This window comes from Globicephala melas, chromosome 19 (genome assembly GCF_963455315.2).
Source record: "Globicephala melas chromosome 19, mGloMel1.2, whole genome shotgun sequence".
In the NCBI taxonomy this organism is placed as follows: Eukaryota; Metazoa; Chordata; class Mammalia; order Artiodactyla; family Delphinidae; genus Globicephala; species Globicephala melas.
In genome coordinates, this window is record NC_083332.1 from 49,655,169 (window position 1) to 49,682,748 (window position 27,580).

The 27,580-nt window shown below is 47.5% G+C and overlaps 1 protein-coding gene across 4 annotated transcripts; it reads left to right on the forward strand.

The window, feature by feature from the left end:
• Window positions 1-79: 79 nt before the first annotated feature.
• On the forward strand, window positions 80-26,431 carry AARS1 (alanyl-tRNA synthetase 1). 4 transcript variants are annotated; one of them, XM_030863384.3, is made up of 21 exons: window positions 80-231; window positions 8,532-8,696; window positions 11,526-11,714; window positions 12,033-12,178; window positions 14,354-14,545; window positions 15,055-15,199; window positions 15,547-15,692; window positions 16,340-16,448; window positions 16,603-16,753; window positions 17,467-17,591; window positions 18,025-18,169; window positions 19,008-19,186; window positions 19,887-20,000; window positions 21,090-21,296; window positions 21,803-21,987; window positions 23,218-23,326; window positions 23,997-24,110; window positions 24,661-24,780; window positions 24,904-24,990; window positions 25,397-25,510; window positions 25,915-26,431. In XM_030863384.3, exons 2-21 carry the CDS (start codon window positions 8,553-8,555, stop codon window positions 26,098-26,100), a joined length of 2,907 nt encoding a protein of 968 aa, XP_030719244.1. In that variant the 5' UTR covers window positions 80-231; window positions 8,532-8,552; the 3' UTR covers window positions 26,101-26,431. The 4 variants fall into 4 exon arrangements, with proteins under 4 accessions (XP_030719244.1, XP_060145873.1, XP_060145872.1 ...); XM_060289890.1 differs by lacking the exon at window positions 80-231 and adding an exon at window positions 4,788-4,872; XM_060289889.1 differs by lacking the exon at window positions 80-231 and adding an exon at window positions 4,877-5,012.
• Window positions 26,432-27,580: the final 1,149 nt, after the last annotated feature.

Below are 27,580 nucleotides of genomic sequence, written 5' to 3' on the forward strand. Positions count from 1 at the left end.
CTAGGGTCTAGCGCATAATAGACATTCACTTGGTGAATAAATAGATGAGGAATGCACATCCCCCCTCCCTGACCCCCAGATCAAACATTTTTATTTTTAATTTATTTTTTAATGAATATTTTATTTTATTTTTCGGCTGCACTGCACTGCAAGTGGGATCCCAGTTCGACCAGGGATCGACCCCTACCCCCCTGCATTGGAAGCGCGGAGTCTTAACCATTGGATCACCAGGCAAGTTCCTATTTTAAATTTATTTTTAATCTTTTTTTTTTTGGCCAGGCTCTGCAACATATGGGATCTTAGTTCCCTGAACCCGTTCTCCCTGCAGTGGATGTGGAGCCTTAACCACTGTTCTGCCAAGGGAGTCCCTGTAGATAAAACTTTTTTTTTTTTTGTGGTACTTGGGCCTCTCACTGTTGTGGCCTCTCCCGTTGCGACGCGCAGGCTCTGGACGCGCAGGCTAAGCGGCCATGGCTCACGGGCCCAGCCGCTCCGCAGCATGTGGGATCTTCCCGGGGCACGAACCCGTGTCCCCTGCATCGGCAGGCGGACTCTCAACCACTGCGCCACCAGGGAACCCCAGATCAAACTTTTTACTCTTTGCCTCTGAACAAATAGGTGAAGAAGCTCATTCTCTAGTTTAGTCCACTGCTACTCCAAGTGTGATCCCCCAGTAATAGCACAGATAACACGTGGGAGCTTATTAGAAATTCAGAATCTCAGGCTTGGCTCCAGACCTACTAAATTGGGTCTGCATTTTAAGATCCTAGTGAGGCAGGAGATAGATGGGCCCCAGGTTAGACATTTACAACTGGCCTCCGTTTACGTTTCATGAGACAGAAAAAAGTGGGTCAGGCTGGATACTTACAACTAGCCTCCTGTTTGCATTTCCTGAGACAGGAGATAGGTGGGCTGCAGGTTAGGCATTTACAATCAGTCTCCTGCTTGCTCTGAAATAGAAGCAATGACAGGGACAGGGTAAATAGCCAAGCTTTGTCTCTTGTGGATGCCTTAAGATAACAGTCATGGCAAGAGCAAAGAGGGGCAAAACCTTGTTCGAGTAAAGGACCAAGGGATCTCCGCTTCCCCTCACCTTGGGGCAAGGGAGACACTACACATGGGCACAAAGGCTCCTTGGGGGTCAAAAGTCAGGGGACAACTCCAGGCCATGGTGACTCTTGCTTCTCCCAGACAGCTTCACGTCGGGATCCATCTTGACTGAGAGGTGCATGCGCACCTAAGGGGAGGGTCCTGAGACAAATTAGCCAGGGGAGAACAAAACAAGATGGTTGGCCAGAAGGAAGACAAAGCCTCGGAAAACTGCCCCTTTATAAAGAATTTAAGAATTTCCCAAAGGCGCAACTCTTTCTCTGAGTTCGCCCATGTGTCTTTCTGCATGTACTTTGCTTTTCCAGTAAACTTTTTCCTTTTCTCTTTACCTTCTGCCTCCTCGCCTGAATTCATTCTTGACAAGGCAGGCAAGAACTAGGGATCCAAGCCCTAGCCGCTGGCCCCTGTGGTCTCGTGGTTAGGACTCCCAGTCCGGGAACTAAGATCTTGCTTCCAGCTACCACTCGCTGTTAATTGCTGCAAGCTACTGCTTACTGCTGCATGCATCCGAAATCACTAGGTGACTCCTATGGTACTTCATGGTCTGAAAACTCTTCAGTCACCCCCATTTGACCTAATAGCAAATAAATGAACATTCAAAGTTCATTTTATAGATGATAAAAGTAGCTTACGTGCCATGGAAGAATTAGACTACATCCTTCCAAAACTAAGTATTTTAGCTGTACTATCTTGAGCCCCTGCTATCTTCTTCATGCCCCCAGGTAAGGTTCAACCAGTATTCTACTGCAGAGCAAGCCATGTGTATAGCACTCACTGCTACCTACAGTCCTAAGCAATTAGCCCAGAATAAGTTAGTAGTTTCCTAAAATAGACAATTTGCATGTTGCATTAAGATAGTTTTCCTTCTATTATATAGTTGACACTATCTGTCAGGGAAAAATATTGTAACAGGGAAGAGCCAAATCTGACTACATGTTGGATCTGTTTCTTTTACTTTAACCTTTGCTTTCCGCTGCTGTGTTCACTAAAAGGATACTGTCTATACATAGTGGCCTGCCTCAGGGAACCCTGCCCCTGAATGTTAAACCAAAGCACCTTTGTTCAGGGAAATAGCCCGACCCTGTCCACCTGTGAATGGCTGCAAGAAATAAGAAATTAACACAGCCCTGAGGTTGGCCATTGCAGGGGATATTTGCAAAATTTACGGTCTTTTTACTTTACTTCCTCATCTCCTCCCCCTCTCTACTATAAAAGAAACTGGCATCCACACCCCAATAAGTGGTTATTTTGAGACTTTAGTCTGCCATCTTCTCGGTCTTCTGGCTTCCTGGATAAACTTGTATTCCTTGCCTCAACACCTTGTCTCTGATTTACTGGCCTGTTGTGTGGCGAGCAGAGCGAGCTTGGACTCGGTAACAGTATCATAGAGAACTGGGTAATTATCTGAATAATTCATGTAGAAAATTCATTTTTAGAAGAATGTGACTTTTGGGCTTCAACAATTTCTCTTCATGTGTACTGAACCAATCACTGGGGAATAAAAAAACATTTTTTAATCTATCTTCAATTCTTTTGTTAGTGAAAGTGCTATATTAACAGCAACAACTATGGCAACATAGCTAAGTTATTAAGGCTACAACCAATATTACTTTATTTTGAAAGTACAGTTTGTACAATTTTGGCTCTCCATTTTAAATGTGCGGGTACAAAAGTCTGACCCATTTCTCAGGTTGTTGTGACTAAATATGCTATTTGGGGCCATTTTGTTAAATATCTTTTTTTCTTTTAATTAATTTATTTTTGGCTGCATTGGGTCTTTGTTGCTGCGCGGCTTTCTCTAGTTGCAGAGATCGAGGGCTACTCTTCATTGCGGTGCATAGGCTTCTCATTGCGGTGGCTTCTCTTATTGCGGAGCATGGGCGCTAGGCGCGTGGGCTTCAGTAGTTGTGGCACGTGGGGTCAGTAGTTGTGGCTCACGGGCTCTAGAGCACAGGCTCAGTAGTTGTGGCGCATGGGCTTAGTTGCTCCGCGGCATGTGGGATCTTCCCACACCAGGACTCGAACCCATGTCCCCTGCGTTGGCAAGCGGATTCTTAACCACTGCGCCACCCAGGGAAGATCTATTTTGGGCCATTTTGGATCAGAACAGTTGTCTCTCTTGGTTTTGACCTTAGCTGTCTTAACCTCTGGGTGCCTAAGTTTCCTCAGCTGTTAATAGCAGGTAATAAAAGTAACTCGTAAGGTTGTTGTGAGGATCAGTGTCTGCTGCATACTAAATGCTCAGCAAACATTAGGTGTGATGATGATTATTAATGCTTTGCTGTGAATTGGGAAATTAAGTGACTTCTTGCTAGCTTTTGAGCTTGACCTTCTATTTGTGTAGCATGCTCTTTTACATGAAAAGAGTAAAATTCTTCTGAAGTATTGAAACAAAGCAGGACCCTGTGGGGCCGTCCTGAGCACAAAAGCTTTTCTAGGAAATAGGTTTTATTCAGCCTCCTTAACCTTCCCAGAGTTCCAAAGGGCAGATTCAGACAGTTGCTAATCAGGGAAGAGAGGGAATGCAGAAACAAGGGAAGAGCAGTCAAGAAACAATAGTGCAGCCTTGGGGTAGGGTCCTGGTTCCTCCTCAAGGAATATACATATAATATCTTTTAAGTTCTTCTGCAGGAACTAAGGCCCCCCACTCAGGTGGAGGACGGTAACTTCAGGCTGAGTGCAAGATTCCTGGAGCACCACCCAGTTACCTCACCACCAACCAATCAGAAGAAAGTCACACACCCTACAGCTCTCACCCTAAATTTTACCATAACCCCCCCCACCCAAATCATCAGGGAGTTTGGGGTTTTTGAGTACCAGTCACCCGTTCTCCTTGCTTATCCCTGCAATAAACCTTTCTCTACTCCAAATTCCCACTTTTTGGGTTGTTTGGCCTCACTGTACATCGGGCATATGAACTTGTGTTCCGTAACAATATCTTTAACCCAGTTATGACCAGCAGCACAATTTTATACCCTTGTATTTAGATATACAAGATGATGTAGGTTAATAGTGAAGAGGTTTAGGTCATGGGCTTTGGCGTTGAACAGAAACGGGTTTGAATCTTGGTTCTTTAACTTACTTTTCAGTGTGTACTTAGGCAAGGCAGTTACCTCATCTGTAAAAGGTATGCCAGTTGGCCTGCCTCATACACAGTTTAAAAACTAAACGAAATAATGTAGGAAATGTTTAATAATGCCTCACATATAAACATTAACTATTACTTTTCAAAGGCAAATCGAGGACCAAATGCCAAATTGTCTCTCATAGAGTATGTTATTTTTTCCACACCAAATCCAACAAGGTCTAAAGGACAAGTGTATCCATGAGCACAACGTATCAGAATCTGAGGCCTGCATACCATTCTGCAACTAAAACGAACATAACTAGATACTAAGAGCTGTGACCTCTACCAAACACACATCACCATTTCCCCCTTATTAATCATGCCAACGACTAGGATTTAGAGTATGGATACTAAAATGTCGGTCCCCAGAAGTCCACATCCTTACTTGTCACGTGACGTGCCCCAGTCCCTTCTTTCCCTGCCATTGCATCAGCCGATTTAGACCCGCCTTTCCAGAAACCAACTAATAAGCTGATTCGTGCTCCAGTTGACTGGCATGTCGGATGACCAATAATTTCTCGGAAAGGTAAGGCGCGGCGGGGCACGTTCCATCCGCGCGCTCTGGTTGGACGGGGCGGTGCGTGCTGCCAAGGGCAGTGGTTTGGCGCTGGTACCTCTGCGTGTCTGCGGGACAGGTAACCGTGGCTCCGGGCGCTGGGCTTTGAGGGAGGAGTTAGGAGCTGCGACCCTCGGGAGAAGCAGATTGACCTCTGAGAGAGTTCTACGGCGCCGCGATAGCGGCTGTGCTTGGCGTTTGGCCCCTGGGCCAGGCCCTGTGAGTACTCCGGAACGGGGAGCGGGCTGGAGCCGGGGTTGAGGCAGCCGCTTGGCGACACGGCAGCTGGAGAGTGGCCTTTTGTCAGACCCTTGGAGCGCTGGGGGTGAAGTGGCCTCGGGTGGCCTTGCTGAGGACCGAGACCTTGGAAGGATCACTGTTGTCGCTGACCATCCGCCCAAAGCTGAGGTTTTATCTCCCCTGGTTTTAATCCCCTAGGGGCGGGCGGGGTTGCGGGCGGGTAGAGTGGTCAAGACGGGTGGAATCAGGCTGTGAGCCGTTCCCTAAATTCTTAAAATTAGCTAATAACTGATACTAGTCCGGGCCTACCTAGAAGCAATTTCCGTGCTCCATCACGTTTAGCTATTACTTTTTCAGGGTCTGCGTTTCCAGTGTGCTTTAAGTTCATTCGCAGTTCGCTACTAAAGGGTTATTAATTATACCATGAAATACTTAGCAACCACTGTGCTGGATGCTGAGGACATAACCGTAATGGTGAGCAAAAACCACCAGTCATGATTCTCACTGGGCTGGAACTTACAGCCTGTTGGGGAGATGGACCTCCAGCTGTCAAATGCATGTGCAAATTATGACGGGAGACACCTGGGGCTATGAGACTAAAATAGGAAGAATCTGATTGAGAAGGAGAAGCCTTCCTTAAATAAGTCTCTTTGAAATTGAGATGCCAACAATGAGAAATTAACTAGGAAAAGGCAAAAAGGGAGAATAGGGTAGTCAGCTTACCTGGCAAGTGAAGAGCATGTTGAAAGGTCCAGTGGCTGGAGCCTTAAACCCAAAGGCCAGTGAGATTTAAGGTACTTAAGACCTTTACAGTTCCTGCTGGGAAATGGAATCTGACCTCCTTTGTGCTACCTCTGTATCCAGTATAGCCTTCCTGTGTATTTATATTGAATAAATGAATGAGTGGTGATGGTGACACAGCCTTTAATAGTCCCAGCGTCCATAGGGCCTAACAGCAATATATTCGATCCTTTTACATCATACTGCAGTTATTTCTGTGACTATCTCCCTATTAAGGGCATGAACTCTCTTTCATCTTGGTTCCCAGCATACAGTATGTATTCAGTACGTTGAATGAATAAACAAAGATGGAAAATTCATGTGTCTTTTGGAATGGAACTGCTTATTTTCCTCAGGTAACACATTTAGAGGAGGAACAATGAACATTCTGAAACAGCTGTGATGTCGCTGCTCAGTCAGGATTAGCACCGTACGTTCATTGTTGCCACCGTGATTAATATTCATTGAGAGCCATGATGAGAAGGGTCGAGGAAGAATGTGGTGTGACAAACTTTCTAGAAACCGTAGCCTTGACTCCTTAGCGTGAACAGAAAATCCTCAGCTGTGGGGATTTTAGTCAGCTCCTTGGCTCTGTCTGCCAGTGTTTCACCATCTTTTTGCCCAAAGGGCTTTTTGTTTGCGTAATGAGTTGATTGAGTTGTGAATAAATCAATTGAAATTGTGATTAAACATAAATCTAAGAGTTACAGTCTCATCATGTTCGTTGTGTACATCTTTCTTTGTATCTTCCTCCTAGGAAGGAAGAAAACTTTGAGCTAAGTGATGTAAAGTAATAGTATCCAATTTGTTCCAGGTTACAAGTTGCTTCCAGATACAGGATGGCTTTTGGCCTTACACCCCAGGTGGCGTAGGCAGAGTAGATCTTACTTTTTTACAAAAAAGGAAACAAATTTAGGACAAAGTGCCTTTTTATTCAATTGTTTAAAAATTTTTTTGGCCATGCTGTGAGGCATGTGGTATCTCGGTTCCCCCACCAGGGATCGAACCCACGACCCCCGCATTGGAAGTGCAGAGTCTTAACCACTGGACCACCAGGGAAGTCCCAAAGTGACTGTTTTTTTAAAATAAATGTATTTATTTATTTGTTTGTTTTTATTTTTGGCTGCGTTGGGTCTTCATTGCCGCGTGCAAGCTCTCTCTAGTTGAGGCGAGCGGGCGCTACTCTCCGTTGCGGTGCGCGGACCTCTCATCGCAGTGGCCCCTCCCGCTGCGGAGCACGGGCTCTAGGCTCACAGGCTTCAGTAGTTGTGGCTTGCGGGCTCTAGAGTGCAGGCTCAGCAGTTGTGGTGCATGGGCTTAGTTGCTCGGCAGCATGTGGCATCCTTCCGGACCAGGGCTCGAACCCGTGACCCCTGCATTGGCAGGTGGATTCTTAACCACTGCGCCACCATGGAAGTCCTCAAAGTGACTTTTTAAAGGTTAGAGCTAGGTCTAGAATTCTAGAGACTTTTAGATAATGTTGTGAATGAGATGGTTCCTATTTTTCTAGACACCCAGTGCAACATGGCACTACAACTCCATGCCAGTGATTGGTACCCTCTACCAAGGCCTGTCAATTCTCTCTAATCTGCTTGTCATAGAAGCCGTGTAATATATGTGAAAGAGCTCTGAAACTGTAAAGCTGTTTTATTCCTAATTTCCCTCTCTTCTGATTCCCTCTCTCTTTCACTGGCTCTTGAGCTCTACTTCCTCAGTGTGGCTACAACGTCCTTACTCCCTAGCAGTCAAATAGCTGGGAAGGCAGCAGTTTAGCAGTTGGGTTCTGGAGGAGCTAAGTGGAGGCAGGTACATTCCTGCTACTTGCAGGGCAGTTCCTTGTACAGATGGGCCCATGCCCAGGTCCACTGTTGCCTCCCCTAGATGGTCACGCCAAACCTAGAGGCCCTGGCTTTGGGGATAGTGGAACTTTGCACTGTTCTAGGCATGTGGGTTAAGACAGAGCTGGAAGTGCCCTTAGAGTTCATCTATTATGGCCCCCTTTTGTTGAAGTAATTCCCTTAAGGACTTGGAGCCAGGACTGGAACCTGGGTCTCCTGAGCCTCCCTCATCTCCAGGGGGCTCCTCTGCTAGACTGAACTGTGAGGTTTTATTCCCATTTCTTTTGTGTTTTTTTTAAATTTATTTATTTATTTTTGGCTGTGTTGTGTCTTTGTTGCGGTGTGCTGGCTTCTTACTGCGGTGGCTTCTCTTGTTGCAGAGCTCGGGCTCTAGGCGCGCGGACTTAAGTAGTTGTAGCACAAGGGCTCAGCTGCTCCGCGGCATGTGGGATCCTCCCGGACCAGGGCTCGAACCCGTATTCCCTGCATTGGCAGGCGGACTCTCAACCACTGCGCCACCAGGGAAGCCCTATTCCCATTTCTTAATTCCTGACCTAGGGCTTGGAACAGCGGACGCTCCATACATTTTTGCAGTGAATGAATGCATGAAGAAACTACCTCCTCCGCTTAATGTGTTGGTGTATTGAACAGATAGAGGTTGGCCCGGGAAGGAAGAGCATGTGGGGTTGCTCTCTGCTACTGCAGCAAGTTTTGCTTCGATGATGATTTTAGCCTTGGACATTACAACATAGAGGTTTTAGGATCAAACAGCTTACCCGTGTCTTGCTTTGACATGGCCTGAGAAGCTAGGAGTCTTGTGTAATGTTTACTTATCTTAGTTTCAATTCCCCTAATTTTCTTTCATTTTTCCTCTGGTTAGTTCCGTAGAGTTACTTTCGAGATGGACTCAACCCTAACAGCAAGTGAAATCCGGCAGCGTTTTATAGATTTCTTCAAGAGAAATGAACACACCTATGTTCACTCATCTGCCACCATCCCTTTGGATGATCCCACTTTGCTCTTTGCCAATGCAGGCATGAACCAGGTAAGGGTATTTTCCCTTCCCCTTGGCTTTTTTGTCCACAGAGGCAGCACAGCAGCCCTGGAGTCAGTCAGAATCCCAGTTCTGTCCTTCCTGTGTGATCTTGCAGAATCTACTTTATGTCGTTGAACCTCTGTTTCTTTGTCTGTGAAATGAGGAATAATGATAGTGCCTGCCTTTAGATTGTAGTGAGGAGTAAATAGAATAATGCATTTAAAATGTTTAGTACAGTATTTGAAGTAGGTACTTGAATATTAACTATCATTATTTTTAATTATGATGAGAGACCCCGATACTCATGGATTAAACTTGTATGCCTCTCAAGAAAAATACAGCCTACATCTAGTCTGTAAAGTTTTGCCTTTTTTTTTTTTTCTCCTAAGGAAATAGCTGTGCTTTATTAAAATCAGAGGCTGGGTTAATCTTGCTGAGCTCTGAAGAGACTTGTTAGCTCAGCTGTTGTGGTTGTCCTTCATCTTTTCATTGTCCTTGTTTTTTTCTTTATAAAATGTCAGTTCTTCAGGATTCTTTTTTTTTTAAAGGAGCTTTTATTTTATTATTTTTTAATTAATTAATTTATTTATTTTTGGCTGTGTTGGGTCTTCGTTTCTGTGCGAGGGCTTTCTCTAGTTGTGGCAAGCGGGGACCACTCTTCATCGTGGTGCGCGGGCCTCTCAGTATCGCGGCCTCTCTTGTTGCGGAGCACAGGCTCCGGATGCGCAGGCTCAGTAGTTGTGGCTCACGGGCTTAGTTGCTCCGCGGCATGTGGGATCTTCCCAGACCAGGGCTCGAACCCGTGTCCCCTGCATTGGCAGGCGGATTCTTAACCACAGCGCCACCAGGGAAGCCCCTCTTCAGGATTCTTTTAAGGCTTTGCTTTCATTCCCATTCTAGGCCATGCACAGTCTTATTTTTTTCTTTAATTAATTAATTAATGTATTTATTTATTTATTTTTGGCTGCATTGGGTCTTCGTTGCTGCACACGGGCTTTCTCTAGTTGTGGCGAGCATGGGCTTCTCATTGCGGTGGCTTCTCGTTGCAGAGCACGGGCTCTAGGCATGCGACTTCAGTAGTTGTGGCACGTGGGCTTCAATAGTTGTGGCTCACGGGCTCTAGAGCGCAGGCTCAGTAGTTGTGGCGCATGGGCTTAGTTGCTTCGCAGCATGTGGGATCTTCCCGCACCAGGGCTCGAACCTGTGTCCCGTGCATTGGTAGGCGGATTCTCAACCACTGTGCCACCAGGGAAGTCCCATGCACAGTCTTATTGATTTTTTTCTTTTTTTAAACTTCTTTCTTGAAGCTACTGCCACGAATGCCAATTCGGATCTACTGCTGACGAAACTTTATTAGTAGGATTTGTGTTTGGGGCAATTGAACTATAAAAGATATTTAAAAGTTTTATTTTTGGAGACAAGCATTTTCTTGTGAAGTAATGAGAGCATCACAAGTTTATAAAGGTGTTTAAAAGGAGTTTTTCACTATACCTGTGACATTGAAAACTATTTAATTGGCTGGAAGTGGATTCAGGTTAGATGGGGCCCTCAGGACTTTCCTTTGGAGGTTCTTTGGGTGACTGCTTAGCCTGGTGGACCCACCAGCCCTTAGGATGCCCCTCACTGTGGGATAAGTTGACATTTTCTGTTCTCTCAGGTCTCTTCTCTGGCATGGAAAATTAGAGGCACTGGGAACATTTTCCACCTGTATTACATGAACCATGAAATTATAAAAGTGTTTTCAGTTGTGTGAGTCCCATGCATACACCTGGAATTGAGGGCACTAATTTTAGGTGGACTCTTTCCAGGTGGTGAGTTTTCTGGAATACTGAAACAGTTTTGTTCTACTCAGCCATACCTAGGCTTTGTCTTCTCCCACATGAACTGAACGTACTTGGCAGAAGCCATGGAGTCCAAGGTTTATAAACATTCCCTGAATAACAGTAACTAGTAGCCTGCATGTAGCACCTCCTATACACCAGGCATTGCTCTGTGTCTTATGTATATTAACTCATTTAATCCTCACTCTGTGCCATCCTACTGAGGCACTGAAGGCTCAAGTAAACTGCCCAAGCTCACGAAGCTGGTAAATGCTGGAGCATGGATTTGAACCCAGGCAGTCATTTGCTTATGTGCTGTATGCCTCTTAATCAGAAATACCTTGTGTTTTTTGTTTTGTTTTGCTTTGTTTGTTTTTACATTTTGAATTAGTATTTATTGAGCATCTGTTCTTTTCAGGTACTTTTCTAGGTGCTAAGTAAGATAGTTTCTGCTTTTAAGGAGTTTACGGTCTAGCGCAGGACTGTACAATGTACTTTCTGCAATGATGGTAATTCTATATCTAATCACACACCAGCCATGTGTGATTATGGAGCTAGTGTGACTTAGTGTGACCAAGTGGTGCTAATTTTACTCCCTGAACAGGTCTCAAATTTTTTTCTTCCTTATCACCTTTACTACCAAGCCAGCACATTGGTTTTAGAATATGTTCTTCCAGAAAGATGGTATAAGCCCTGACTGCAGAGACTTGAGAGGAAACACAGGTTTCACTGCATCAACCTTGACTGTTATCCCAGATCTGGCAGGGCTTTCCTTTGTGCAGTTGGTGTTACTGGCAGTGGTGGAGACCGTTGGAGAACTAGGACCAGGGAGGAGCTGCTCCAAGACAGGCTGCCTCTGCTGCAGCACACAGGGCCACCTGCCTCTGATAAGTTTCTGTATTGCAGGCTAATCAAATCCGGAAATGAATAGTCTATGTGTGTTCTCTTCCTGCCAGCCTGTAAACACCTGATATATCTGCAGCTTTTTAAAAGTTGAAATGTTCCCTTTCTTTTTTAGTTCAAACCCATCTTTCTGAATACTGTTGACCCATCTCACCCTATGGCAAAGCTGAGCAGAGCTGCCAATACCCAGAAATGCATCCGGGCTGGGGGCAAACACAATGACCTGGACGATGTGGGCAAGGATGTCTATCATCACACCTTCTTTGAGATGTTGGGCTCCTGGTCTTTTGGAGATTACTTCAAGGTAAGTTCAAAGAGGAGATCTCTGAGCAAAGATCAAAGGAATTTTGAGCAAAACAGTCATTTCTACTGAGGGAAATGGGTTCTAACTTTGATGGTTTCATGATACAAAATATCATCTAGGAGATTCAGAAGTGAAGGACATTTATCAATTCTAAGACTTCTTGGAAGCAGTACCTGTAATTTTATGATTTCAGTTTACATGTGGATTTCTTGTATAAATTTGACTGTTTATGGTGAAGATACTGTATTGGACCTCTCCTACTCATATTAAATAGATTCTGGTTTGGTCATATTCCACATCTTTTTGATCGTTTTGTAGGAATTGGCATGTAAGATGGCTCTAGAACTTCTCACCCAAGAGTTTGGCATTCCAGTTGAAAGACTCTACGTTACTTACTTTGGGGGGGATGAAGCAGCCAGCTTAGAACCAGACCTGGAGTGCAAACAGATCTGGCACAACTTGGGGTAAGAATGTAGCTCGCATGTGGAGAGTATGAGTACGGAGGAATAAAATGGTTCCTACACTCAGTGCCAGAGTGGGGTCTTAGGACTTGGGGTGCATTGCCATTTCCTATTTTGGGGTGTGTATGTGGAGGTGGAGGTGGAGGTGACTGGGAGTAATTATCCTTTGGTGCATCCTTTGCTTCTTAGTAGGTTTACTTGATCATTCTGTCGTTGAAAGCCAACATAAAGAGTCTCGTGTGGTTTTTTTTGTTTTGTTTGTTTGTTTGTTTTGCGGTACGCGAGCCTCTCACCGTTGTGGCCTCTCCCGTTGCGGAGCACAGGCTCTGGATGCGCAGGTTCAGCGGCCATGGCTCACGGGCCCAGCCGCTCTGCGGCATGTGGGATCTTCCTGGACCGGGGCACGAACATGTGTCCCCTGCATCGGCAGGCAGACTCTCAACCACTGTGCCACCAGGGAAGCCCTCTCATTTTTTTTTTGCTTTTTATATATTTTTAGAAATTGTACATAGAGTGCATATGTTGTGAAATTTCAAACTGTATGGAAATGTAAAAAATAGGAAATGGAAGATCCCTAACATTAGTCCTTGTTAATAGTTTGATACCCCATATACAGTCTTTCAGGCCTTTTTTCATATTTCTGTAGCCCTGTGTGTATGTGTGTGTCTTTTTCAACAGAGTGTATTGATATGAAACAGTTTATTTCTTATAGAAATGTAATGGCATCAAACAGGTCTAGGACAAAGGAAGTTGTGGGGGGTTTTTTTGTTTTCTTTTTTTTTTTGTGGTACGCGGACCTCCCACTGTTGTGGCCTCTCCAGTTGCGGAGCACAGGCTCCAGACGCGCAGGCTCAGCAGCCATGGCTCGGGCCCAGCCACTCCGCGGCATGTGGGATCTTCCCGGACCGGGGCATGAACCCGTGTCCCCTGCATCGGCAGGCGGACTGTCAACCACTGCACCACCAGGGAAGCCCCGTGGGTTGTTTTTTTTTAATGTAATATAATTCTAATATAAAATCACATAGCATAAAAGGTAACATGATAGATGAGCAATATGTGTTCTGGGCTTAGAACATAAGAGAATTTATGAAGCTTTGTATCAAGAGGAATCTGATTGTGGAGTGATGTTCCCCTGTAGATAACAAGAATGCCCATGATGTCCTTGTCTCATTTTCTTTTTACTTAAACTCTCTTGTCATTTAGTGTGTAGCTTTTTATATACTTAAGCACTGCTACTTCTCCTTTATTTTTAATTTTTTTTTAAATTACTTTTACTCAGGGTATATTGTTTCAATCCAGCTTCCCCTTGTACTTGGTCTGAAATCCCTCTTTGGTTAGACTCTATAGTCTAAATGTACTTGGATGTTTTGAGTAGTAACACATGTGAAACTTAAAATACTAATCTTGACTTTTTGAATCCTGTTTTACTTGGCTTGTATATATCTGTACTTTGATTTCAAACAAGCATAATCTTTTTTGAGTGCTCTGTTATCTAGCAACTCTCAGCAGAGTCAATATTTTGGAAATGTTTTAACCTTAAATTCTTTTTGGTATCATTTTAAGGTAAAAGACAGATGACTAAATTGGGGCATAGAGAGGTGACTTTAAATGATCAGCTGCTTTTTTTCAACACTTATACTGTCATAATATAATTGTTTTCATTTATAAAAATGAAGGAACATTTGCAAAGAAACGTGCAAAGAAATTTGTTTAAATTCTGGTCGGGAATTCCCTGGCGGTCCAGTGGTTAGGACTACGCACTTCCATTGCAGGGGACACGGGTTCCATCCCTGATCAGGGAACTAAGATCCCACAAGCTGGGCAGCCGATAGATAGATAGACAGACAGACAAACAGACAGATAGGTAAATTCTGGTCATATTCAGCATAAACGTTTTCATTTTTATGTGTTCCTGTCTAGACTTTATCTATATCTTTGCATGTTTTTATTTATTTATGATCACAGCATATGTGCATTTTGTATTCTGTTGTAGTCACTCTTGAAAAGAATCATGTTCTGCTTCTTTATCAGGATTTGAATGCAGACTCAGCACTAGTAATTGCCAAAGAGTGAGCCTTCTTTCTAGAAATGCATAAGGATCTCCTTTTTTGGTGGATGCAAGTCTGTGCAGAATCCTGTCACTAGCTATAAATGGGCTTATCTTCCCGCTCTCTGCAGGCTGGATGACAGCAAAATCCTCCCAGGCAACATGAAGGATAACTTCTGGGAGATGGGTGACACGGGCCCTTGTGGTCCCTGCAGTGAGATCCACTATGACCGGATTGGTGGTCGGGATGCGGCGCACCTCGTCAACCAGGATGACCCCAATGTGCTAGAGATCTGGAACCTCGTGTTCATCCAGTATAACAGGTGGTCTTGGGGTCCTGATCTGTTCCTGCTAAGAGCAGCACCTTTCCTCAAGCTGCGTAGAGCGAGAGGAACTCGGCGCATGGCTGTCTTCTCATCCTCGTCTTTGGGGACAGTGAAGAAGTGCTAAAGGCATCATGGGATCTTGTGGACATTTGTTCAATTTTATTTCTCAGGTTTTCCCTCTGATCTCTGGGACAGGGCTGGGCCTATTCTTTTATAAACTAGTTTTATTCCACATACTGCCTGCTTAAGGACTATTCCTATAATGTCATTTTTGCTGTAATTTGAACTGCTGTTTTAAAGCTCATTTCCTTGAAGCTTGCCTCACTCTTTAATGAACCCCAGAGTATTTCTTCCCGTTCTCCCTTCACGCCCCACCTCCCACCAAAACAGGCAGAGGCAAATGGCAAATAGTCACAGCCTGCAAACTGCAAAGTGAGTTCTGCCCAGCAGGGAGAGGTGGCAGCCTGAGTCCGTGTTTCATCCTCCTCTTTCTCTCGATCTTGCAGGGAAACCGATGGCATTCTGAAACCTCTTCCCAAGAAAAGCATTGACACAGGGATGGGCCTGGAGCGATTAGTGTCTGTGCTGCAGAATAAAATGTCCAACTATGACACTGACCTTTTTGTCCCTTACTTTGAAGCCATTCAGAAGGTAATGGTCCTATTGCAGACTTCTGTGGAGGTTTCCAGGCTGGACCCTTAGTACTGTCAAAGATAAAACAATCATATGCTTTGCTGGGTGAGGGTACCTGTGACCATCTACCAGCTTCACTGTTAATAACACAGGGGTCTAAGCACAAGGCACTGTATTTTATTGTGTGCAGGGGCCTAGCTGGAGGCTCTTCACTCTTGCTCCTGTTACCTTTTTTGGGGTTATAGGATCTGGTAAGAGGTCATCCTTTCGATTTATGCCCCGTCAGTCCTCTCTGAACCTCCTGGGGTGAGGCAACACTAGAAGGGCTGCTTCCTGATGAGCTGCCTCCTGGTTTTTATCTGTAGGGCACAGGTGCGCGGCCATACACTGGGAAGGTTGGTGCTGATGATGCTGATGGGATCGACATGGCCTACCGGGTGCTGGCCGACCACGCTCGGACCATCACCGTGGCCCTGGCTGATGGTGGCCGACCTGACAACACAGGGCGGGGGTAAGTGTGTTACACGTGGGGCAGGGTGAGGACTGACGCTGTTGAGTTTTATGGCTCTCTGTGGAACTTAACACCGTACTTCATTATTGTTTGTCTTCTAGGTAGTTGGAGGGATCCTTTTATTTTTTTTAGGGATAAAGGGAGTTTCAGCTCACTTTGAAGAGTTCACTATATTAAATTTCTGCTGCCAAGTACAAGATGATAAGGGTTGTATTTAGGGTTGTCTGATAAGATATTGGCAGGGGCAGGGGAGATACTGATGAACCCCAGGCAACTTCATTACTGACAGCCGGGACCCGGAATTGGATTGTGGGCCTCACGTTGGCCGTCTGGTCTGTACTTCTTGCCTTCATCTCTGGTTCAGCAGAACAAGCTTGGAAAATAAACCAAGGTTACCCCAGGTTATCCTTGATGCATCTTTCTGGATATATTACTGAGTTTTATGCTGGAATTAATGTTAATGACTTTGGGGGAATGCAAAAAAAAAAAAAAGAAAAAAGAAAAAGCAGGCTTAGGATAAAAGAAAGAATCTGAAAGAGAAAGACAAAAAATTGGTCATGTTGCTTGGGTAGAATTCCAAAGGACCCACTACCAAACGCTCGGCTGGGAATGTTGTCTAGCAGGAAACTGGGTTCTGCCTCTTATAGGTATGTGTTGAGACGGATTCTCCGCCGGGCTGTTCGATACTCCCATGAGAAACTCAACGCCAGCAGGGGTTTCTTTGCTACATTAGCAGATGTTGTTGTGCAGTCCCTGGTAGGTGTATTTCCTGTTCACCTCTTCTGTACTGAAGCACATACCTTAAAAGTCGTAGAGTGGGAGATATCACACTGTTAATGAGAATTTTTAGAGGAGTCATAGTATAGTCCCTGCCTTCATTGGGCTCATATCTGTGTCTCCCGTTTACCAGGGAGATGCATTTCCTGAGCTAAAGAAGGACCCAGATATGGTGAAGGACATCATTAATGAAGAAGAAGTGCAATTTCTCAAGACGCTCAGCAGAGGGCGTCGCATCCTGGACAGGAAAATTCAGAGCCTGGGAGACAGCAAAACCATTCCCGGTAAGGACCGGTTTGTTCCTTTCTTCAATAGCCTGGTTCATCTTTCTGGAAGAGGCAAGCCCTTTCTCACAAACTGACAGTGGACTCCTGTGTCTCCAAAGGCTGAGCATAGCTTGGTTAGACCGCTTTTGGTGTAAAATGGGGTTTATAGTAAGATTATAAAAGTAACGTATTATTATGGCAAAGTATTCAAACAGTACAGAAGTAAAAAGTGAAAATCCTCTTTCCCAAACTCATTTCTCAGAAGTCACAACTCTTTGGAGTTTGTTGTATAACTATTCAGGACTTTTCTGTATTTGCATACAAACGTATATAGGGGTGTGTGCGCGTGTGCAAGCAAAAAATGGGAACGAGTAGTATGTAGTGTTTTACAACTTTAATTTTTTACCAGACAGGAAAATTAATTCCAGAAGTTTTTACTTTTTATGGAAGTATAATATAATGTGCAAGGTGAAAGCCTGATGAATTTCCACAAACTGAACACACTTGTGTTCAGATTAAGAAACAGAACTTTTCCAGGGACCTCTTGTGCTTCCCCCAGGTTGACTGCAAAAGATTTGATGGATTTTCTGACAAATACACAGAACCATTACTAACTTGCCTGGCTCTTTAATCCCTCCTGTCACTGCCAGTGTCCTCCTGGGAAGGGGTTGGGATGGAAAGGAAGGGGGGCCATCCCTGTCATTCTTATGTGATTCCTTTGTGCTGTGTAGGGGACACTGCTTGGCTCCTCTATGACACCTATGGGTTTCCAGTGGATCTTACTGGACTGATTGCTGAAGAGAAGGGCCTGGTGGTAGATATGGATGGCTTTGAAGAGGAGAGGAAGCTGGCTCAGGTAAAGCATTTGGGGAGTGAGCAAGAAACTCAGCCCCAATCAAGGCAGGACTTGGCTGCAAGGCAAGAAAGAATTTCCTTCCATTAAAGTCTTTGAAATTCTGTTTTTCCCAAGACCAGTGAGTCTCAAGTGGGGGCAGTTTGCCCCCCTTTCCCCAAGGGATATTTGGCAGTAGCGTATAAAGGTAGTTTTTGGTTTTCACAACTGGGGATGGATGCTACTGGCCTGTGGTGGGTAGAGGCCAGGAATGCTGCTCAACCTCCTTCAGGGGACAGCCTCCCAGAACAAGTTACCTGGCCCCAAATGTCAGTAGTGCTGAGGTCAAAAAACTGTTCTAGAGCTTTACATTGGGCATAGTTTAGCAATTTCAAGTCCTTCAGAGTGCTTTTTCTTTGATATTAAGGTAACTTATGCTTATTTCTCTTACTGGCAGCTGAAATCACAGGGCAAGGGAGCTGGTGGGGAAGACCTCATTATGCTGGACATTTATGCTATTGAAGAGCTCCGAGAAAAGGGTCTGGAGGCAACAGATGATTCCCCAAAGTATAATTACCATTCGGACTCCAGTGGGAGCTACGGTATGTTAGTGTGCTCATCTGGGGTGGTTTTCAAGCAATGAGTCTCAAGATTAGGAACCCAGGATATCCATGGTAGCCTTGCCTGCAGTGCTGTGTAGCCGTGCTGTGTAATTTTATACTCAGAGAGACCCTTGGTGATTGACTTTCTATTTATTTTGGAATAATTATAGGTTCACAGGAAGTTCTAAAAGAAATTTACCAGGAGATTCCTTGTACCTTATACCCAGTTTTCCCTAATTGCAACATCTTGCAGGAAATAAGGAAAATGACATTGATTTATAAAATTCCCTGTGGCTGTTGAATTTTGCATCGGGATAGTAGCATTCTAAAGTTAAGACAACTCAAAAGAAATATACTGGTGCTACATGTTTTTGCTTTTTTTGCTCCAGCAGAGATACCTAAATCTATGTAAGGAAGCCCACAAAAGGAACACATTCCTTATGAATTGACCTTGGAGTAGGGAATTTATTACTACTCTTAAATACCTACTAATCAAATTCATCAGGTTTCTGTTCAGTAGCTCACAGTTAGGGTGACCATCTGTCCCATTTTCCCAGAATTGTCCCAGTGTTGACACTGAAATTGTCCCAGTGTTTTCCTCACACCTTGGGAAATCCCCTGGTCCCAAGCAAACTGGGACAGTTGGTCACCCCTACTGAGTATTATATTCTCCAGTAGAAAACCAGCATGTTAAGCCCTTTTGTGGAGTCTAATAGGCTTCTTCCAACATGAAATTAGACAATTAGGACCTAAGGAGAGTTTGAGAAATAGAATCCGATAAAAGCCAGCTAAGAATGTGTGAATGAAGTCATCAACCATGTTTTCCCCTTGTATGCAGTGTTTGAGAGTGCAGTGGCTACAGTGATGGCTCTGCGCAGGGACAAGATGTTTGTGGAGGAAGTGTCCACGGGCCAGGAGTGTGGAGTGGTGCTGGACAAGACCTGTTTCTATGCCGAGCAAGGAGGGCAGATCTACGACGAAGGCTACCTGGTGAAGGTCGATGACAGCAGCGAAGACGTGAGCCAACAGTTCTTCTTCATCAGTGGGGAGCGGGGGCCCAGCAAAGGGCCGGGCCTGGGCGCCGGGCAGCTGCTCTGGCTTCTTGGTGCTCCCAGCCCTGAGGGGCAGACACCACCGATCTTTGGGTCGTGTTCTGTGGTCAGTGTTTCTGAAGCCGAGGGAGCTGCTTCTTGTACTGTGTTGCTTTCATCACCGTTAGGTCCCCTTGTAGCAGGATCCTTGCAGCCAGGCTGCTTAGGTTGATCCCTGGTTCCTCCAGGCTTTCCTTGTAAATAAGGAGAGATAGCTCCCTGGAGGGCAGACATCCTTGTAGAAGACGTGGCCTGTAGCTCAGCCACTGCTGTCTCTGTGGTCTTGGATGAGTTACCTTGTCTCGGGCTTGAGCTTCCTTACAATGGCTTTAATTCTCTAAGATGCTCCTTAATGGAGAGAGTGTGTGTGTGTCTGTGTCTATGTATATATACACATGTATTACATGTTTAAAGTGTTGTGTGTTTGTAATGATAAATATTTATATAGTGGTCCATATATATATATATGTGTGTATATATAATGGTATTAATGGTATGTGTGTATAGTACATAAAGGGAGAATTCATATTTATGTCCATTTATATATATTTATATATATACATATATACACACACATATGTATTTGGATTTATTTATGTATTGGTCTCCTCCTTGACTCCTCTTAGAAAACTGAGTTTACGGTGAAGAACGCTCAGGTCCGAGGAGGGTATGTCCTGCACGTAGGAACAATCTATGGCAGCCTGAAAGTGGGGGATCAGGTCCGGCTGTTTATTGATGAGGTGAGTTTGAGTTGCTTTAGGCTGGTTAGTAATCATCTTTCCTTCCCCTTTTAAAAAAAATGTCAGCTTTATCGAGGCATACCTGGCATGTAGAATTACAAGAGTTGTTTTAAAGTGTACGTCATAGTGATTTGATGCAGGTTGTGAAAGGAATTCATCTCCTCCTCTGGCTTTCAATTGGTCCATCATTACTGTCCCTCCTAAGTGAAATTATAAGTAGATGATTGCGTGTAAGGTGCAGAAGTAAATTTTGAGGGATGTCACTGAGAGTTAAATCTGTTCCCAAGTTAGACCACAGTGATTTCAGTTGAGATCCTATAGCTTCATTTTCACGGATGGCCTTTCTCCAGCTTAACCTCAAATACTTCTTCAGGAGCCAAGGATCCTGTGTTAAGAAATAGGTTCTGCTGCACGTGCCAGAGCTCCAAAATAATAGTAGCATAAAACAAGACGGAAGTGTGTTTGTCACCTGAAAGTCTGAGCTGATGCAGAGGCCCTCCCCACAAAGTCACAGGGCCTTGCTCTTCCTTGCTTTTGTTCCACCATCATTCCTGGGGTGTTGCCCTTGCTTTCATGGTCCAAGAAGGTAGCTATGAGATCCATTTTCTAGGCCAGGCGTTGGTGGACTTTTTTTGTGAAGTGCCAGATAGTAAATATTTTTGGTTTTCTGAACCATACTGTCTCCATCACAGCTACTCGACTCTGCGGTTGTGGCACAAAAGCACAAAAGCACGTAGGCAATACGTAAACACACAGGTGTGGCTATGTTCCAATAAACCTAGATATAAAAATGGATTGCAGGACGGGTTCGGCCCACAGGCCATAACTTGCCAATTCCTGTTCTAGACAGTGGGAAAGAGGAAGGGGAGGGTGTGTTCCTTTAAGGGTACACATCACTTCTGCTCACAGCCCACTGACCAGAATTTAGTTACATGGCCACAGTTAGCGGCATGGGAAGCTGTAGGCTTTATTCTGGGCAGCCATGGGTCCAGCTAAAAACTCTAGTACTTGGGAAGAAGAGAGCAGGTGCTGGGGGCCGAGCAGCAGTCCGCTGCAGACCTCTCCACCAGCCTGCTCTGCCCTTTATAGCCCCGACGGAGGCCTGTCATGAGCAACCACACAGCCACCCACATCCTGAACTTCGCCCTGCGTTCCGTGCTTGGGGAGGCTGACCAGAGAGGCTCCCTGGTTGCTCCTGACCGCCTTCGGTTTGACTTCACCGCCAAGGGAGCCATGTCCACCCAACAGATCAAGAAGGCCGAGGAGATTGCAAACGAGATGATTGAAGCAGCCAAGGTGGGTTGCGTTACATGTGAGCTCTTGGGTCATGAACTCCACTCCTTCCTGCACCATCGCTTTCTATGTATGGAGCCGCCCCCGCCCAGATGCTCTCACTCTGTCGAGCCATAGTCTGTCCGGTGAACACATGTGTTCAAAGCAGTGATTCTTAACTGTGCTGGGTAGGAGGCAGTGCTGGTGTTCAGTGGGGGACCTCAGGGAGGTCTTTGGTCCGCCCCTTCTTTAGGACAACCAGAGCTCTTTTAGTTAAATCTGTTTTACATACAGCATGTCCATTTAAGGTTTGGTTCACTGTTCAACAAAGTAGTTGGAAATTCCTATTTTGAGCCCCTTGACTTTACACATGGGGCTTTATTTTGGGAGGCTCAGGGCACGTGATGGGCAGAACCGAGATCAGAAACCCAGAGCCATGCCTGCAAGACTGCACTCTCCCTGCTGCTTCCTACTGCACATTCAGAGAAGATCTTTTCCCAGCTTTTTTTCCTATCTTCTTTCCGTGGCAGCCCGTCTACACCCAGGATTGTCCTCTGGCAGCAGCTAAAGCCATCCAGGGCCTGCGGGCTGTGTTTGATGAGACCTATCCTGACCCTGTGCGAGTCGTCTCTATTGGGGTCCCGGTGTCTGAGCTGTTGGATGACCCCTCCGGTCCTGCTGGCTCGCTCACTTCTGTTGAGTTCTGTGGGGGAACGTGAGTACCTCAGGGGGAGCAGTGGGTGGACTTGCCTTTTGTTAATTTGCGTTACCCTCGGAAGGTGTGGGTAATAGGCTAGACCAGCTCTCACTTGTCTAAGGATGAAACAGAGTCCTCAGAAATGCAGGTGCCAAACAGCATTCCCAGGAATCAGCATCTGCGTGCTCCCATCAGACCCCTCCGTGTCTGACGCTGACATTTACTGGGTGTGTGATGAAACGTTCTTCCCAGGAGGGAAGGTGAAAAATGTCATCCTAACACTTACAGCTGCTTGCTCTCGTTCCCTGGACGGATGATGACAGAAGGCCTGGGAATTCATGATTCCGCAAGGCGCTGGAGCTTCTGATCTGGTCCTAGCCCCTTTTCGTTCCCAGGGCCTCACATAGTTCCCTTTGCAGGCTTGAGTAGCATCTGTGGAATTAACCTCATCGTCTCAGAGCCCCTGAGTCAAGCCCCACAGTAGACCTGGCTCAGTTTGGCTGTGGGCAGCCACGTGTTTCTGCCAACTTGGAGTCCTCCATAGCCCTTGGGGTCTTTCTGGGACTGTCTGGTGGCCTGGGAAGTTCCTGCCTGCCAAGAAATCAGGGGGAAAAAGACATTCTTAAGGCCATGATAGAGCCCATCCAGGGCCTCCTGTGAGCCTCAGGCAGGCAGAGAGCAGGTGGGTGCATGGAGGATGGGGTAGGGATCTGGGAGATCACATTCCAGGCCTCCCTCTGTCCAGTAGAATTGGGCCTTCAAATGAGTCCCACCTCTGCCTTGATACCTCTCTCCATGACACTCTAGAGCACTGGAAACAGCTTTCGGAGACTTTACATCATCCTTGCGGAGTGGCTGAGAGTAAATGAGCGTTTGAGGTTCTCTGAGCCCCCGGGGTTGTCTGAGGTGCTGTGGTAAGACTTGAGAGGGAATCCACAGATACTCTCAGGCTGTTGAGCAGGGACAGACGGCAGCAGTGTGGTGAGGGAGAACTACCCACATTTCATGCGTGAGAAAACTGAGGCTCAGGAACGTGGCGCCTCGCTCAGTGTCGGCCCCAGCCAGGCCTTCCCTGACTGCCTGCCCCTTCCAGGCCACAGCTGCGTTCTGAAATAAACACGAAGGGCCTTTGCTCATCATCCCTTTGAGGGAGCTTCCCTGGGCGCGACTACCACTTAGGGCTCCTGCCTGCCAGCCAAGGGCTCCTGGGTGCTGTGAGGACCATGAACTTTGCCTTCTGCCATTCAGGCATCTGCAGAATTCGAGTCACGCGGGAGCTTTTGTGATTGTGAGTGAAGAAGCTATTGCCAAGGGCATCCGGAGGATTGTTGCTGTCACAGGTGCCGAAGCCCAGAAGGTGAGCAGGTCAGGCTGGTTTGTGGCTTACTTGAACAAGGCAAGCGGGGCCCAATCTGTGGATCCACAGTGCCGATGGTCACGTGGCCACTGCGGTCAGAATCGGAGGTACAGCACTCCCTCCAGGGTGTCCTCCCGTTACCCCGCCTGGCGGAAGAAAGCCAGCACCGCACGAAACGTTCTAGCTATCTTACATTTAATCTTCTAAAATATAGGTAGATTCTGCCATAAGATGTCTGTGTCTAGGAGGGTAGGCCATAGTTTTGCTGTGGCTTCTGTGCCCCCAGCACTTAGCCACATCTCCCTTGGGGTATGTACCCAGTTTGAGACGCATGGAGTACGGGGACAGTTGCTCTGGGGGTGGGGACTGTAGCTCACGCCTGACGTGTGCCGAGGCTTGAGGAGTGATGATTTCATAGGTGGGAAGGGCTCCTGGCTCATGAGTTCTCTGTCACCCCCTGAACCTGAGTTCCGCTGGCCAGGTGTGTGAGGAGGGTGCTCCTTTCTGGGGCATGAGGCTGCAAACACTTGCCCCTGAAGGAAGAGAAAGTTCTGGTGTTCTGGGGGTGTGTTGTTCCATAGCCTGCCATTGGTGTCTGCCACCGTTCACAGAGTCGTGAAGCTGAAAGTTGCCTGACCCACAGTTTACAACTCTGATTGCCTCCTCCCAGGCGCTCAGGAAAGCAGAGAGCTTGAAGAAATCTCTCTCTGTCGCGGAGGCCAAAGTGAAGGCCCAGACTGCGCCAAATAAGGACGTGCAGAGGGAGATCGCGGACCTTGGTGAGGTAGGGGCGGCCTCCCTCCTCAGGTCCTGGTTCTCGGTGCAGTGGGCCTTTGGACTGACTTCGGATGTCCGGCAACCTTGCCAAGGGAGCTTCCCGGATCCTGGCCTCCGGACCCCTGGAACCAGCTGCTGCCCCCATTGCCGATGGCAGGGCAGCCCCTTCTGAGCACTAGTGGGCACCGGTGTTGAGGGGGGTGGGAGAGGCACTGTGGGAGCCCACTGTCTCCAGGTCTCTTGGTGTTTGTTAACATTCGGGGGCTTCCCATTAGCCCATCACGGGCTGTGTTCACTGCCGTGGGGGGACCAGGTCTAACAGGGTCCCAGCTCTCTTTATTCTGCCCCTTTCTCTCCAGCCCTGCTCCTTACAACTCATGCAGTTGCTCATAAAGTGACTCGTCTCAAGGCCAGTGGATTCCTTTTTGTTCTTGTGTTCTCTCTCCTTCTGGACACTGGTTGGGGGACTCTGGTGTCAGAAGCCAGAAGGGTGGGGTGGGCTCACATCCTCGCTCCTCGTGGCCCAGCTCCCAGTGGAGTTCCTGTTCTGGTTCCAGGCTCTGGCCACCGCAGTCATCCCTCAGTGGCAGAAGGATGAATTCCGGGAGAATCTCAAATCCCTGAAGAAAATCATGGATGACCTAGACCGGGCTAACAAAGCCGATGTCCAGAAGCGGGTGAGTCCTGGCAGTGCAGGAGCCGGGAGGATTTACCCAGCAAAGGCTGTGCAGACTGCTCTCTGGGTTTCGGAGTCTGAGCCTTTGACCTGAGGCCTCTCCTCTGGACTCCCTTCCTTGCAGGTGCTGGAGAAGACAAAGCAGCTCATTGACAGCAGCCCCAACCAGCCCCTTGTCATCCTGGAGATGGAGAGCGGCGCCTCGGCCAAGGCAAGCCGGGGTTGGGGCTCCATGGCACCACCCTGTGCCTGTCTGCTGCTTGTCTCCTCCTCTCGGGGTCTCAGCCTTCTGGTGGCTGAAGTGGGAGCCTTGTGGCTCTGAGCAGAGTAGTTGCCTGACGGCCCACTCTCTGGGACTGAGGTTGGGCTGAGCCATGGAGAGAGCTGGTGGCTGGAGAGCTGTGGCTCCTCGAGGTGGAAGGCGAAGCTCCGAGCCAGAGCGTGGGCAAGGCCCTGTGCTTAGTCCTCCATCCAGGCTCCCGGGACCAGCACCTGCTCTTAGAAGGGGGTAGGGGGTGGGAGCTCTCTGAGAACTGAGCTCTGCAGACCCGCTGCACTTGTGGAGAGCGTGGCCCCCTTCCCCAGGGCCATGGCCTGATGCCAGGTTCTCCCCACAGGCCCTGAACGAAGCCTTGAAGCTCTTCAAGACGCATTCCCCTGAGACGTCTGCCATGCTCTTCACAGTGGATAATGAGGCTGGCAAGATCACATGCTTGTGTCAAGTCCCCCAGGTCAGGGTGCCCTGCAGTCTTGCTCACAGCAGCTCTGTGCCAGTGGCCATAGCTTTTCTCAGGGAGCTTGGTTCTTACACCTGTTTGCCAAGACCCATGTGTGTTTGTGCAACCCCTGTTAGAAGTGGCCGTTTTCCTGCTCACCTGTTTGTCACCTCCCCAGCACGCCTTCCCCTCAGGCTCTCCCCTCCCTGGTGGATATATTTAACCGTGCTGGCTTTGCTGCTTGGTATGCCTCGCCCGGGCTGTCATACCCACAGTAGGATCTCTCTTAGCTCTGGCAGCACCACCCAGGGCAGGATTGGGTGTCAGGTTCCCCCATCCTTTTTCCATCCCACCCCTCTCCTTGTCTCCCTCAATCCCATCCTCTGTCCTGACCCCCACTTCTCCTTCCTGTCTTCTAGAATGCAGCCAACCGGGGCCTGAAAGCCAGCGAGTGGGTGCAACAGGTGTCAGGTCTGATGGATGGCAAAGGTGGTGGCAAAGATGTGTCCGCTCAGGCCACAGGCAAGAACGTGGGCTGCCTGCAGGAGGCGCTGCAGCTGGCCGCCACCTTTGCCCAGCTCCACCTGGGAGATGTGAAGAACTGAGGGGGAAGGGCGGCTACCACGAGGAGGCATCTCCCCCGCACCCAGATGGATCCGTCCAGCCAGGAGCACTCCATCCCCCACAAGGACATTCTAATCTTGGGACCTTTAAACAGCCCCATCTGTCCTCCTAACCCAGCAGTAACTGGAACTTAGCCTGGGAGCCAGTCTGTGACTCAGTTCCCATGTTACGCTTCTGCCCCGAGCACATCAGCGCCATCTGTCTAGAACCACTACCCCAGGATTGTCTGTAGAGTTCTCTGCAGACCCAAGGCTCTGGGCCTGCAGGGAGGAATCGTTTTTGCTGCAGAGAATAAAAGGACCATGTGCAATACTCGATAATGCCGTGTGATTTCTTATCTTCTCCTCCCCTCTCTTCCCCACCCCCCACCCCACGGGTGCCCCCAGTGTGACAGCCCGTGGCTCCCTAGGTGTCTGTAGAATAAATGCTGTGGCTCCAGCTGGCTTCTGGTCGCAGTCCTTGCCGAGTCTCGCCCCAGACCCCTGAAGTTCGGGAATAATGGCCGCTGGATTTTCCTCGACATCTGTGGAGGTGGCCCACAGAATAGAGCCCCTTGTAGGAGAATACCTTCATTTCTTAGGCCCATATCCCTTTTCCTCACTTGATGTGCAGGTTGGGTGTGAGGTCAGAGGCATTCTTTGGTATAGGAGGTGTTCAGGGTACATCAGTTGCCTCCCCCCACTCCTTTGACTGCCATGTCATTCCTGGTTCCAGGACCTCACTTGGACGGTGAGGGTGGAGACTCTGACCTGGTTCTGTGTCCATTCACCCAAGTCTGAAGACAGTTGGGTTTGGTAGTAGTGTACGGTACTTGGTTGTGCCCGCTCTGGCTGATTTCATGTCCCCTGAGTACAGCAGGCTGGCTCTGGGGCCCTGGGTCATTCTCAGGCCTGCGGACTTTGAGGGAGGAGGAAAAGCAGGTCTATGCTGAGAGAAGAAGCAGAGGCCAGCAGTCACAAGGCCTGGGGGTGAGGAGTATGAAGAGCAGACGGAGGGTGCTGAGGCCCTTGGCTGCAATATGTGCATGCCAGGTGAGGAGTGTGAGGGATACAAAGAGCTCACACAATCCAGGGCAGGAGAGACATAGTTCCATTCATTCACTCGACAAGCGTTTATGCCAGCCAGGGCACTAACAGTACAGGAGTGACCAAGACAGAAGGTCACTGCCCTCTTGGGCAAGACAGTGGGGAACATGGATAAAACAGTCACACACACATAAGTGCAAAATTAAAATAATTACAGCTTCACAAGTGAAAGGAAGAAGCCCTACGCCCTGAGCGCAAAGGCTAGAGGTCAGCCGAGCCGGCCTAGGTGCCACTTCTGCAGGCCTGCCCGGTACATCCGTCCATCCATCCACCGAGCTCTGGGCGTCCTTGCGGCGGCCCCAGGACTCTGCAGCGCTCGCCGTTCTACCTCCGAGGCGGCAGGGGGCGGTGCGGGGCGGCCTGCCGCTATCCCGAC

Bases quoted from the DNA above. Each gene is read 5' to 3' on its own strand.
- AARS1 (XM_030863384.3), top strand. From the start codon at position 8,553: ATGGACTCAACCCTAACAGCAAGTGAAATCCGGCAGCGTTTTATAGAT. The intron at 24,781-24,903 runs GTGAGTCCTGGC...CCTTCCTTGCAG, and splicing joins AAGCCGATGTCCAGAAGCGG to GTGCTGGAGAAGACAAAGCA. The intron at 25,511-25,914 runs GTCAGGGTGCCC...CCTGTCTTCTAG, and splicing joins GCTTGTGTCAAGTCCCCCAG to AATGCAGCCAACCGGGGCCT.